The 13,616-nt window shown below is 42.8% G+C and overlaps 1 protein-coding gene across 6 annotated transcripts in view; it reads right to left on the minus strand.

The window, feature by feature from the left end:
* RP1 (RP1 axonemal microtubule associated) overlaps nt 1-13,616 on the minus strand; it is a 334,459-nt gene that overhangs the window by 133,039 nt on the left and 187,804 nt on the right. For all 6 annotated transcript variants that reach the window (XM_075920698.1, XM_075920699.1, XM_075920700.1 and 3 more), the window contains 3 exons: nt 12,205-12,260; nt 12,011-12,043; nt 1,523-1,692 (listed from right to left, as the gene is read on the minus strand). In XM_075920698.1, coding sequence (XP_075776813.1) covers nt 1,523-1,692; nt 12,011-12,043; nt 12,205-12,260 — 259 coding nt within the window. The remainder of the gene's footprint in view (nt 1-1,522; nt 1,693-12,010; nt 12,044-12,204; nt 12,261-13,616) is intronic.

Raw genomic sequence — 13,616 nt, forward strand, 5'->3', positions numbered from 1 at the left:
AGCATAGCAGAGCATTAGAGCATGATACTTTACACATTACAGACAATTGCAAATTACCCAGGATTTCAGAGTTAACATGATTAAGAGAACTTTTTAAAAAAACAAGGCAATAAGCAGCACATGCTGTAAAGTACAAGAAAGGACTCTCATTCCTTGATGATTTCATAGAATCATAGAATAATAGGACTGGAAGGGACCTCGAGAGGTCATCGAGTCCAGCCCCCCGCCCTCAAGGCAGGATCAAGCTCCGTCTACACCATCCCTGACAGATGTCTATCTAACCTGTTCTTAAATATCTCCAGAGAGGGAGATTCCACCACCTCCCTTGGCAATTTATTCCAATATTTGACCACCCTGACAGTTAGGAATTTTTTCCTAATGTCCAATCTAAACCTCCCCTGCTGCACTTTAAGCCCATTACTCCTTGTCCTGTCCTCAGAAACCAAGAGGAACAAATTTTCGCCTTCCTCCTTGTGACACCCTTTTAGATATTTGAAAACCGCTATCATGTCCCCCCTTAATCTTCTTTTTTCCAAACTAAACAAGCCCAGTTCATGAAGCCTGGCTTCATAGGTCATGTTCTCTAGACCTTTAATCATTCTTGTCACTCTTCTCTGTACCCTTTCCAATTTCTCCACATCTTTCTTGAAATGTGGCGCCCAGAACTGGACACAGTACTCCAGCTGAGGCCTAACTAGTGCAGAGTAGAGCGGCAGAATGACTTCACGAGTTTTGCTTACAACACACCTGTTGATACAACCTAGAATCATATTTGCTTTTTTTGCAACAGCATCACACTGTTGACTCATATTCAACTTGTGGTCCACTATGACCCCTAGATCCCTTTCCGCCATGCTCCTTCCTAGACAGTCGCTTCCCATCTTGTATGTATGGAACTGATTGTTCCTTCCTAAGTGGAGCACTTTGCATTTCTCTTTATTAAACCTCATCCTGTTTACCTCTGACCATTTCTCTAACTTGCTAAGGTCATTTTGAATTATGTCCCTATCCTCCAAAGAAGTCGCAACCCCACCCAGTTTGGTATCATCTGCAAACTTAATAAGAGTACTCTCTATCCCAATATCTACATCATTGATGAAGATATTGAATAGTACGGGTCCCAAAACAGACCCTTGAGGAACTCCACTTGTTATCCCTTTCCAGCAGGATTTAGAACCGTTAACAACAACTCTCTGACTACGGTTATCCAGCCAATTATGCACCCACCTTATCGTGGCCCTATCTAAGTTATATTTGCCTAGTTTATCAATAAGATTATCATGCGAATTTACATTATTGAAACCCATTGGAATATGATGGCATTACAGTGGGTTGTGAACACAATAACTAAAGATTGTTGAGCAGGGTTGCAAGAAGAAAATGTCTCAAGATCTGAAGTTATATCATTCCTTCTTGGTAAATAACTATATTTATAGCAACCAGAGTAGCATTTCAAATATATCCTTTAGCTAAAGCAGAATGTCATTATCATTTCAGTGCAGTATTGCATTTGATGACTTACAAGGAATTCATCCGTCGCTCTGGGTAGAAAGCACACATATCCTGGGCTTGGTGGAGAAAGGAGAAGGCTGCCACTTTTGCCCTTTGAGCCATAAATCACAAGGGTTCTTCTACACTTCTGTGGTGTTGGTGAATCTCTGGCAGTTTTAACATGCACTCTCCATTGTTGTGCTAAATAAAAGCAAAAGCAATGTCACATTTTTAACAGTGAGCGGGAATGCACCGGGATTTGTCCATTATTATTACTACAAAGCATTTGGACAGTGTCATAAAGGCACATGATGTTTTGCAGTCAACAGACAGATACACATTCTCTGCCTCAGAGAGACTTAAGTCTGAGGATATGTCTAGACTTGCACTTGATCAACAAAAACTGTTCATCATTCATGGGTGCTTAAGCCCCACACCATGAATGACAAAGGTTTGCCATGGCAAATTAAAGTACAAATGCTTTTTCAGCTGGAGCAGTCTGCTGCTGACAAAACATCACCCCCTCCCCCCCAAGGACTGGAAGGATTTTGTCTCCAAAAGGGCTGACAAATGGCATTCACACACACTGACTTTTAGCAACAAAGCAGTGTCAACACAGATCTATTTAATCACTAGGAGCCCAATTTTAAGCCCAAAAAATTCAGTGGGAGTTCTCTCATTTTGCTACATGATTTAGATTGGGCTGTTAGAGAATTCAGACAGCTGCGACGCATTAATTAAATTTTTTGCAAATCCTAAAAATTTCATGAATTTTAGCAGATTATATAACAATTATGGAAATTATATCAAAGTTATGAATTATTCTTCTTGTTTAAAAAGTTGCAGAAAACAAATCAGGGAGAAAAAAAAATACCATATGAGTTAAAAAAGATGCTAGTGATCAAAAGAGTAGTTCCAACTTGCTGGATGGAATTTTCCTATTATTTCAATGTGATTGATATTTGTGGGAACTTGCTGATCTTAACAGAAAGAGAAAATTAAGAATCTATGCTTAGATTGCGATGTGTACTTCTATAGTGTTGTCATTTGCTTATGATTTTAATATCAAGGGAAACTATGTAATGATCACATGTCTGCCTACAATGTGTGTTGTCAAGAGAAATTTTAAAGGCATTTAATTCACTTATAAACCTAGGAGTATTTTTTCCTGTTCTTAAGCTGCTTTCTTTTTCCTGCCTATTTTTTCCCTCCATCTGTTTGTTCTAGTTTCCTTGGCTAATGCTTTTTTCCTGTTTTCTTCTTTGTTCTATGGAGCTTATCCTGTCCCACCCCTCACTCTGTAGAGAAGGCTTTCTGTGTCACAGCTGATTATTCTGTGTCTCTTTTGGGTTCAGACACAGAACAGCAGGCAAAGATGATGCTCACCATCACTCTGGTGGATGACAGGCTAGTTTTTTATCTTTTTAAGGTTATTTCCAGGAATGAGTCAGATGCAATATGTGACAGAAACAAACCTTGTCTAACAAGAAACTTAATTTGCTAGATACGTAGGGCCAACTTCAGCCCTGCTGATGCACAGAGATTCAAATTACATCTCCCTATGCCCATCCTGGCATATTGTGCCCCTGAGGAATTCATGCTGGCCAGGGCAGAGTCATTGTTTGAACTGTTGCTCTTTTGGGTATTCCACAATTCCTTCAGTTTTAACCAGGTCTTCACACAGTAACCCCACAGGCAAAAGGGCTGAACAGGTATACAATGAGTTAGAACATCCCTTAGACACTCAGGGTGTGTCTAGACTACATCCCTCTGTCGGCAGAGAGATATAAATGAAGCACTTCAAAAGTGCAAATGAAGCCAGAATTTAAATATCCCGCACTTCATTTAAATAATCACATAATGGTGCTCTTTCGAAAAAGTGCTATTTTGAAATTGAAATTGCAGTCTAGACGCAGTTCTTTTGAAAATGGGGTGCTTTTTTGAAAGATCCTGTAAACATCCAAAAATGAGGTTTATAGGATCTTTCGAAAAAGGCTTCTATTTTTGAAAGAACCGCATCTAAATTGCGGTTTCAATTTCAAAATGATGCTCTTTCAAAAAAGCTCTATTACGTGATTACGCAAATGAAGCACGGGATATTTAAATCCCGGCTTCATTTGCATCCCTCTGCCAACCGGGATGTAGTCTAGACATAGCCCCAGGGTATGCCCCATCTCACCATTCTCATTGAGGACTGCACAGGCTGCCCCTACAACCTGATGGAAGAGAGATTGGGACCGCCTAGGCCTTGCTTTACTTGAGCAGTAGGCAGATAAGCTGGGGTGAATCTATCCCAAGCCAAGAGAAGGTGGTGCTGCATAGTCACAGGATTTCTGTGCAGGGTGCCATGCACTGGGCGCATGATGAGAACAGGAAGCCATTCTGAACAATGTGATTTATTTTAATTGTTGCCTATGGTTGTATCTTTTCTTGATTATTATCTCTGAAGAAAGCTTAATGTATCAGTGATCAGAAAGCTGGAAGTTTCCCAGGAAATGAATCAGAAGTTAACAGATTTAAGGCCTCTTAGGCATCTGTGACTGCTTATTCTCAAGCATTTACTTTTCATTCACTCCATGTCCCAGCCAAACCAACCTAATTGCATTTTCTTTCAATTTAGTAAATTCATTTCAATCTGCTCACTCCAGAGTCAGGAGAATCATTTTGTCTAACACTTTGGCATCCTTGGACATCTGCTTATAACAATTGTCTATGTTCCAAAAGAACCAGTTGCAAAACCCCAATTGGTTGATGTATAATAGGATGGTGTTGGGGGAGGTAGCTTTATATTTCTATTTGTCTTTTGTCCAAATCTAGAAGGTCTAACACCACTTCTCTCAGTCCATATTCTGACAAATCTGCTACGAAAATCAGTGGAAGCTCTCAATGTTTAGCCCTCCTGAAAATCTAACTGTTCATTTAAATACTTCATTTGAGATACCCAGGATTCAAAATTTTGGCCTTTGTACCTACCTTGCATGGCCACATCTAAAAAGATACATTTACTTAGTATATCATTTACCATTTGCCATGTTAATGTCAGTAGATTTTATATCTGTATGTTATGTTTATTAGCAATCGCTTTTTTTTCCTTTTGAAAAGTCAGTCTGGGGCTTGTTAAAAGAACTAGGAAGAGGAAGTAGAAAGACTGTTTCTCAAGAAAGTATCAAAATTCTCTCCCTCTTCTAAAAATCAGTGTAACCAAAGCTTTCATTAGCACAGCAATGCTGCCAGTGCATGGGCACTTTGTGAACTTTAACAAATGGTGCTGGATCAGCCTTAATACCATCCCTCCCAATGAGCTTCTTTGACTCTGATACACAAAAGGAATGCTAGCTACAAGTGTGGGAAAAATTAAACTTGCACAAAGAATCAAAAACATTTAAAACAGATATTTTAAGAGTGAAAACTCTAAAATCAAAATATGGACAAATGATACTGATGGCTACATCTTCTTATAAAAGCAATGTAGGTCACTGGTGGCATTTGGTAGATACTGTTCTCTGATTTTCCAACCACAATGCTGTATGTTACCAGGACTGATATAAGGCTATTCTATTTTGCAAGGTGTAGAGGCTGCCTAAATTATTTTACTGAGAATGCACACGGAGATCATTGAAATGTAATGGTCTCAGATTGCTTACTTGCTTGTGTTGTGGTAGCTTCCTATAGTTTGCCAGCCTGCTCGGGTTTGCTTCTTCAGTAATTGTCCACCTGGCAACATTCATTGTCCCTGCCATTGATAAACAGAGCTGGCATAGGGCACTATCCACAGCACCCTGATCACTGACACTGCTGCAGACTCAAGACAGCTGCAGGTCCACCTGGAGCCAGTTAATCTTTCCGCTGGGGCATAATGTGCATCAGGGTGATAATCACTGGGCTAACAGTGTAACTGGGAAGAGATAAGAGGAGAGAACAGGAAGCAAGAGAGAGCTCCAAGAGTGAGTCTGGGCTGAGGAGTGAAGGCTGTGGGGAAATCTCCCCTTGCTGTAAGGCTGCATTACAGTGAAATACTTTGTATAAAGTCTTGGAGACATAACTGTGTTAGTCTGTAACTTTAAAAATGAGTAGTCTTGACTAACATATATACAATATCACGAGCATTTGTGGGTAAACACCACCCAATTAGATAAGGCCTGAGGAAGTGGGGTTTACCCACAAAAGCTCATGATACTAGATATATATTTTGTTAGTCTCTAAGGTGCCACAGAACTAGTCAATACTTTGTAATGAATGAATAAATACATGGTGAAAGAGTAACAACCCTGGTGTGTGATTGTGACCAAGAGACCACACAAACTTTCCAGGAAACTGATTACACCGGGTAGTGATAGAGGCACACTGCAACATGGACTTTAACTTCAACTTCCTGAAGAGAGGTTCCAGAAAAGATGGAACAAGACTGTTCTCAGTGGTGACAGATGGCAGAACAAGGAGCAATGGTCATAAGTTAAAGTGTGGGGGGGAAGGGGTGTCTAGGTTGGATATTAGGAAAAACTATTTCACTAAATGTATGTCTACACAGCAAAGTTATCTCAAAATAATTTTCCAACCATCTACACAGCCAAACCGCTATTTCCAAATTAATTCAAAATAGCGGAGTGCTTATTTCGAATTTGGTAAACCCCATTCTACGAGGAATAACTCCAAATTCGAAATAGTTATTTTGAAATAAGTGCTATGTAGACACTTATTTAGAAATAGGGGGCCTCCAGCCACTCCAGCCTCAACCAAGAACACTCCTCTCGATCCCCCCCGCCCCCCGGACCCCCTAAAAGGGGTAGACTCTGGCCACAGTGCCTGTACCAGCTCCAAGCCTGCCAGCCCAGAGCCAGCAGTCACTGCCCCTGACCCAGCAGCCCCAAAACATGAGCCAGCAAGCCACTGGCAGCCAGCCATCCACCATTCCCTAGAAGCAGTCTGCCAGCTCCCAAGAGCCTGCCAGGGCCCGGAGAAGATGGACGCCTTCCTGATCCAGAGTGGAGATCATGGACCTTATTCAGGTTTGGGGAGGATGTCCCCCATGTCCATAATCTCCACACTAGACGGAGGAATGAGACCGTCTATGGCAGGATAGCTGCCAGCCTGGCCACCAAAGGCCACATGCAAACCCAGGAGCAGGTTTGCATGAAAATCAAGTTGGTCCAGCGAGACCTCCACCCCTGAGCTTCCCCTCCCCCTTCTTCTCCTTGCTTCCCCCTTCCAGCTCCCTCCTCCCAGGTTTCCCTCTCCCCCTTCCACTCTCTTTTCTCCCCTCTCTCACCTCCTTTCCCCAGTCTCACCAGACTTTCATTCCCCCCCTGCCAGTTTTGTTGAATAAAGAGAACTTGTGTTCATGAAAATACATGTATTTTATTTGACATCAGGAAGGGGGGTTAGGGAGGGGTAAGTGGAAGGACGTGAGGGAGGAATGAGGCACAAGCCCCTAGTGGAGCAGACCAGAGAGGCTCTTAGTGCTCCTCAGGGTGGAAGCTCTCCCGCAGTGCCTCCTGGATACTGACAGCCCCCTGATGGACCTCCTGGATGGCAGCCTACAGAAAGTGCAGCCAGGCTTGCAGCAATCCGTCTACGGGTATGTCTAGACTACATGCTTCTGTCGCCAGAGGCATGTAGATTAGGCTACCTGACATAGGAAAATGAAGCGGTGATTTAAATAATTGCTGCTTCATTTAAATTTAAATGGCTGCTGCGCTGTGCCGATCAGCTGTTTGTCGGCACAGCGCGGTAGTCTGGACGCGTGGGGGTCAACATCAAAGGCATTTGTCGACCTCCCAGGTATGCCTCCTGGCCCCACACAGTCCTGGCCTGGTGCCCTGCTGGAACTGGTTCTGGCCAGTCTTAAATGCAATTCAGAGTCCACTCAGTGTGGAAGCATTATTTCAAAATAGCAAAATGCTATTTCGAAATGCATTTTGTGTGTAGACGCGTTATTTTGAAATAAGCTATTTCTAAATAACTATTTCAAAATAAGATATTTTGAAATAACACTGTAGCATAGACATGCCCTAAGAGAGGAGAAGCACTGGAATGGGTTACCTAGGGAGGTTGTGGAATCTCCATCCCTAGAGGTTTTTAAGTCCTGGCTTGACAAAACCCTGGCTGGGATGATTTAATTGGAGTTGGTCCTGCTTTGGGCAGGGGGCTGGACTCGATATCCTCCTGAGGTCTCTTCCTGCCCTATGATTCTATGGACTCAGATTAACGTGCCAGTAGTCTGGGTACTACCTGTGATCATTTTCATCCCATCAGCAGAAAACTGAAGGAAGAGAGTGGACTATCGAAAACCTAAGGAATTTCTGGGGAGACATTTCTCTGTGCTTTTCATTTGATTTTGTATATATTTCTGCCCAATATCCTCACATGACATAATCTAAAAATATCTGTTAACTTAACTGCTTTCATGCTGCTGAACCACATTCTGTGCAACACCCATAAACTCCTGCAATACCCCAGAGCATCCCATGAACCATGTTACAGCAGTCCAGCTCCTTTTATCTGTTTGTAACATAAATAACATTGTGCTAGACTATATTTTGCCTCTTCCTTGTTACTAGAAGAAAATCCATTATTCTGCACTATTCTAAGTCTAGCTATCATGAGGAATGGGACAGGGAAAAGACGGGGTAGAAGGAAAAAGGAAACAGTAAATCATCCTTGCAATATAAAGCAAATCTTTACATGGTCATGAAGCATCTGATTCATTCTGATTCTCCTCTGAGTGCTGAGAGCAATTATTCATCTTCTTTGTCAAAGCAAGTGTACTGTAACCCCCCTCTCTTGCATCAAGCACCCAACATGCAGGCCCAGCCTTTGGGCAAGGTGAGCGAGGCTGTTGCCATGGGCCCCATGCAATCAGGGCCCCGGCCATTCACTCGCTGCCCTTACTGGGAGCCGTGCAGCTCAGGGTCCCATGCTGCCCAGCTCCCGGCCCCTCCCACCCAGCCACTCACTCGTGGCCATGCAGATCAGTCACACTGCCTTGGTCCCCACAACTCTTTGGCTGGGCCTGCCAACAGGGGATGAAGAGGGCACGAACCCTGCTTAGTTTGACAGAGTCTATTCATAATTTGCAGATGGTCTGGAGCTTGATGTAGTTCCACCTCCTATAGGCAGACGCAGAACTCTTGCCTCTGGCAGTTCATGGGTAAAATTGTTGTGGCCCATTTTCCTGTATCTATAATGAATGCTTCATTTCCAGAAGGTAGAGAAGCAGCCTGACTGAAAAATACCAAGATTCAGCTACCGCTCCAGAGACCTGCTTAACAATGATGATCAGCACAGTTTCAAATACCCCTATTTGGAGAGAAGGCTGAGCAACATTAGCCACAAGAAGGAGATTTTCTGGGTTCCAAGAGTAGCTTATTATCGCTAAACTATTTTGATGGTGTGACCTTTGCTTTCAGACAGATCTCAGCACAGTGATCTATGCCTCTGTGACCTTGAGGCAAGGCTGGAGTACTATAATGCCTGTTTCCGATGGCTTCTCTTGGAAATGACTTTCAGGCTGCAATTACAGAAGGTGACATCTTAACTGCTCAAGGGCCTTCATTGTGAGAACCAATAACACCAGCACTCCTCCATCAGCACTGGTTGATTGTTATTCTTTGAGTGTGTTTAGTAGTTAAACCTTAAATACAGTCTGTGAGAGGATGTACCTTTCATACTATGATCTGCGGTATTCGTTAAGATCAGCAGAGTTGAAATTGCTGGGTGCAGACTTCAGAGGTCAGACCAAAGGTCTTCTCCATTATGGGTCTGTGGCTTTGGGAGTTCTCTTTACTTTGACATGCACTGAGATATTGCACATCAGTGGATTCCTGTGTCTTGAGTTCAAGGCCACCTTCCTACCCCCCCTTTTTTCAGCTAGTCTCCCACAAGCGTCTGTCTTCTCTCCCATATTATTCAACAGCTATATGCCATAGCTAATTCAACAACACAGGCTGAAATGTCACCCATATTCATATGAGATGTAGGTCTATATCTCCTTTGCATCAACCAGTACCATCCATGCCCAGCTGAAATCAGCACCTGAATGAAAAACAGATGCCTAGCAATTAATCCAGCAAGAGAGAAGTGTTGCTCATAGTCAGACGGAGGCTTTTCAAAAACACTTGCTTCCTCTTTAACATTGGCACTCTTGAAGTCATCTGTCCTCGACTGACAAATTAGCTTTGGTGTCTTTATGGACTCCTCAATGCTACCAAAGGCTCAGATAGCTAAAGAACACCTAACTACCGTATTGGCTGCCCGAAAGATGGTGCCACATCCTGTCAGATACATAGTCATGATCGGCATATTCATGCTTGATTATTGCAGTAGAATTCATCTTGGAATGAAGTCACAGCCTGGTAAATCTCAACCCTGTACAAAAACAGTAGCCCATCTGCTTAGTAACATAGGCTACCATGAACACGTCTCCCTGAGGCTCTACTCTGAACTGAATGCTAACTGACTATAAGGTCCATTTCAAGGTCTCTGTTGGGATAATCATAGCTCTCCATGGAAATTACCCTACTGACCTGATAGATTGCTGCTCCATCCATGAAAGCTATATTTCACTAGAACAATGCAACTGTTGACCACAGAGGAGATTTTGAGATACCAAACTTTCACAGAAGTTGGAGCTACATTTAGCCTATGGACATATCCCTTAGAAAAGGTAAGTGACCATAAGAGTAGCCGTTTTCAAAACTAAATTCAAAGCTCAGTTCTTTGACTTTATTTTTCCTCAATAAGTTTTTCATATACAGACACCAACTCACTCACTTCACTCACCCACAAATGTAAATCAAATACTTATGAACTCGTCAAGCTATTTCTCCTTAAAGCTGACAAGGAAGGAAAAAAGAGGTTATGTCTAGCTTTAAATCCCTGACTATTACAATGATAGATACTACATCAGTGGATAGGTAAATAGATTTCTAATATTAAGATTTCATTAACTTAGCCAATTTTATTCAATCAAATGAGAATACCGCATTTAACTACACTGACCAATTGTGTAGTTTAAGTTTAAATTATTTTTGGATACTCTTAGAAAACTCTGCTCAACTCTGACCTGAAATTTTTTCCACTGTCACTTCACAATACATTTTTCAACTCACTGATGCTTGCTGGGGAAGCTGTCCCTGTGCATTAAGTGACAGTGGCACTGGGTAAACAAACCAGTTCTTGAAATCTATCCTCAGAGGAATTTATGACTGATTTCAGGATTGAGTAACAGAGATGGAAAGAAAACCAAAAATGGTTTGTGTGAAGTACAGGCAGTCCCCGAGTTACTTATGTCGGATCCACAGTTATGAACGGGGCTTTTCTCGCCCCGGAGGACGGGAGCAGCGGGACGCCCAGATGCGCCGCAGTCTGCCACCCCTGTCCTCCGGGGCGAGAAAAGCTGCTCCCCGTCTCCCTGGTCTGCAGGGAGATGGGGAGCAAAGCCTTGGAGCACGCCCGCAGCGGCACAGCCCAGGTGCGCTTGAGCTGTCCCCCTGCGGGCGTGCTCCAAGGCTTTGCTCCCCGTCTCCTGACCAGCAGGCCAAAGCCTCAGAGCACGCCAGCAGTGGGACAGCCGCGGCGCGCCTGGACTGTCCCGCTGTCCACGTGCTCTGCGGTTTTGCTCCGCATCTCCCAGGTGGAGACGGAGCAAAGCCGTGGAGGACTTGGGCGGTCCCGCCACCCCCATCTCCCTGGTCTGCTGGGGGGGGTGTGCAGTGGGTCCCCCCCCCCCCCCCAGCAGACCAGGCTTTTCTTGCCTACCCCTGGAGTAGAGCAGCTGGGGGCTGCCTGGTTGGTCCCGCAGCACCGCTCCGGACCAACCCAGCAGCACCCCAGCTGCTCTGCCCCAGGCGTCCTGATTCAGCCGCTGCTGGTCAGTTTCAGCAGCGGCTGACTTGGGGACGCCTGGGGCAGAGCAGCTGGGGTGCTGCTGGGTTGCTCCAGTAGCGCCGAGGAGCCGCGCTACTGGAGCAACCCAGCAGCACCCCAGCTGCTCTGCCCCAGGCGTCCCCAAGTCAGCCGCTGCTGAAACTGACCAGCGGCTGACTACAGGAAGCCCGAGGCAGAGTTGCTCTGCCCCAGGCTTCCTGAAATCAGCCGCTGATCAGTTTCAGCAGCAGCTGACTTGGGGACTCCTGGGTTTCTTAAGTTGAATCTGTATGTAAGTCAGAACTGGCGTCCAGATTCAGCCGCGGTTGAAACTGATCAGTTTCAGCAGCAGCTGACGCCAGTTCCGACTTACATACAGATTCAACTTAAGAACAAACCTACAGTCCCTATCTTGTACGTAACCCGGGGACTGCCTGTATCTCCTTTGCTCAATTCATTTGAAAAAAACTTGACACACCACCTTTATGGATCATCATCAGCCAATTTCTATGCATTTTCTCAAGTACTTAATATGTTACACAAATTATTACTGTGCGAGGAACTCATTTTCTTCATTTATTTGTTCATAGTATACTGAAACTGAATTTAGCTTTAAAGTCAACATTCTGGGAGGAGAATGTAAAGTGTTTCTCACCTTTGGTGGATGCCTTCTGCAAATTATCCTTTTCTAGAATAAACAAACAAAAAAGTTGTCTTTAGCTTTATCAGAAAACAAAGATGTCTAAAGTTATAATCACATTCACAAGAAACTAACATTATCAGCCATAACTAGTCATTTAATATGTAGAATGTTTTTATAATGCAAATTCTCTATACTGGAATACTTACTTTTAGCAATTAGCTCTCGCTCAGTCTTCCCATCATCCTGATATTCATCTAACCATCTTTCATTGTAAAAAGATAATGAGAATTATGGTAGTTAGCAATTAATCTTATTATAAAGAATCTCCAGATTATTTCCCCTCCTTTCACCAACATTTTTGTGTATCTCTTGTCAAGCTAAGTCTTGTAAACACTTACTGGGACAAGTTCCCTTCTGATATGAATTGGCACAGCTCCACTCATTCAGTGAAATTGTGCCAATTTTCACCACAGATCATTTGACCTACTATATTACTACCAGGCAATGAGATTACTCATGGTAGTTAGCACTACACCTGATAGTAACTAGTAAGTATTGACTGGTTTCTTAGATGCTAAGAAGCTCTATGCAGCTTCTAGAGCTTCTGTGGAGGGCATCCAGGAAGATGAATTTCTCCTCTGTTTTGCCCTTCACTGTATATTACCAGATTTGAGGGACTTAACTCTAAACTCGGCATACTAAAAAAATAGACCTACATACTTCTTAAATCGATCCCCCTACCTCATATTAGAACCTTTTAAAGCCTTTAAATGGGTACTTTTATTTTAAAATATTGGTAACTATTATACGCTTCCAAGTTAGTGGCTCCCTTTTGGTGCATCCTTTATTTAAATCTAAACAACTGCAATCCAGTCTACTCTCCATATACAAAGTAACTGTGTAAATAAATCTGTGTACAGAGAGAAGAGTAGACTCCATTATGTTCAAACTATTGTTGCCATAAATACCTTGATTAACCTTTGTGAATTCTCTTCTGATTGCCTCCAAGGAAGCAGAAGATCACTAACCATTTTTAAAAATAGACAGGAAATTTGGTTCATTGGTAGCAGTTACTGCAGGCAAAGAATTACAGAGGCCCCTCTAGTTCTATAGATAATGTCTCTAACCTTTTTCTAGTGCTTAATAAGTTCTTTTTGACAAGGCAGTTTTATAGCAAGTCCACAGTCTCAGTCAAGTATCCCTCCCTTAGGAGAAATCTCATAAAATCTCTCTGACATTACAGAAACAATTGTCTCATCTGTCTACTCTTCAAACAACCAACTTTAATGTAAACCAAACTAATTAAATAGCCGAATAGATAAAAAACTAATAATTACAATAATAGTGTTCAGGGGGAAGTTGTTAGCTAACAATTTGCAAGTTTTGGGGTTTTTTTTTGGCAAACTGAGGTTTTTTAAGCTAGAGGGCAATTTTCTCTTAAAAACAGGTAATGATTCCTTTCTTGACTGAATTTCTAATTGATAAGTAAAATTGTAAGACAACCGCCACCCAAAAAAATGATTGAGCTGACATGAACAAGTATTTTGTAGCCAAAAAATATATAGTCCAAGCATTTGGAAAGCCTGAAGTGCAATGCATAATCTGCTTCATTTTAAAA

This window comes from Pelodiscus sinensis, chromosome 2 (genome assembly GCF_049634645.1).
Source record: "Pelodiscus sinensis isolate JC-2024 chromosome 2, ASM4963464v1, whole genome shotgun sequence".
NCBI classification, from domain to species: Eukaryota; Metazoa; Chordata; order Testudines; family Trionychidae; genus Pelodiscus; species Pelodiscus sinensis.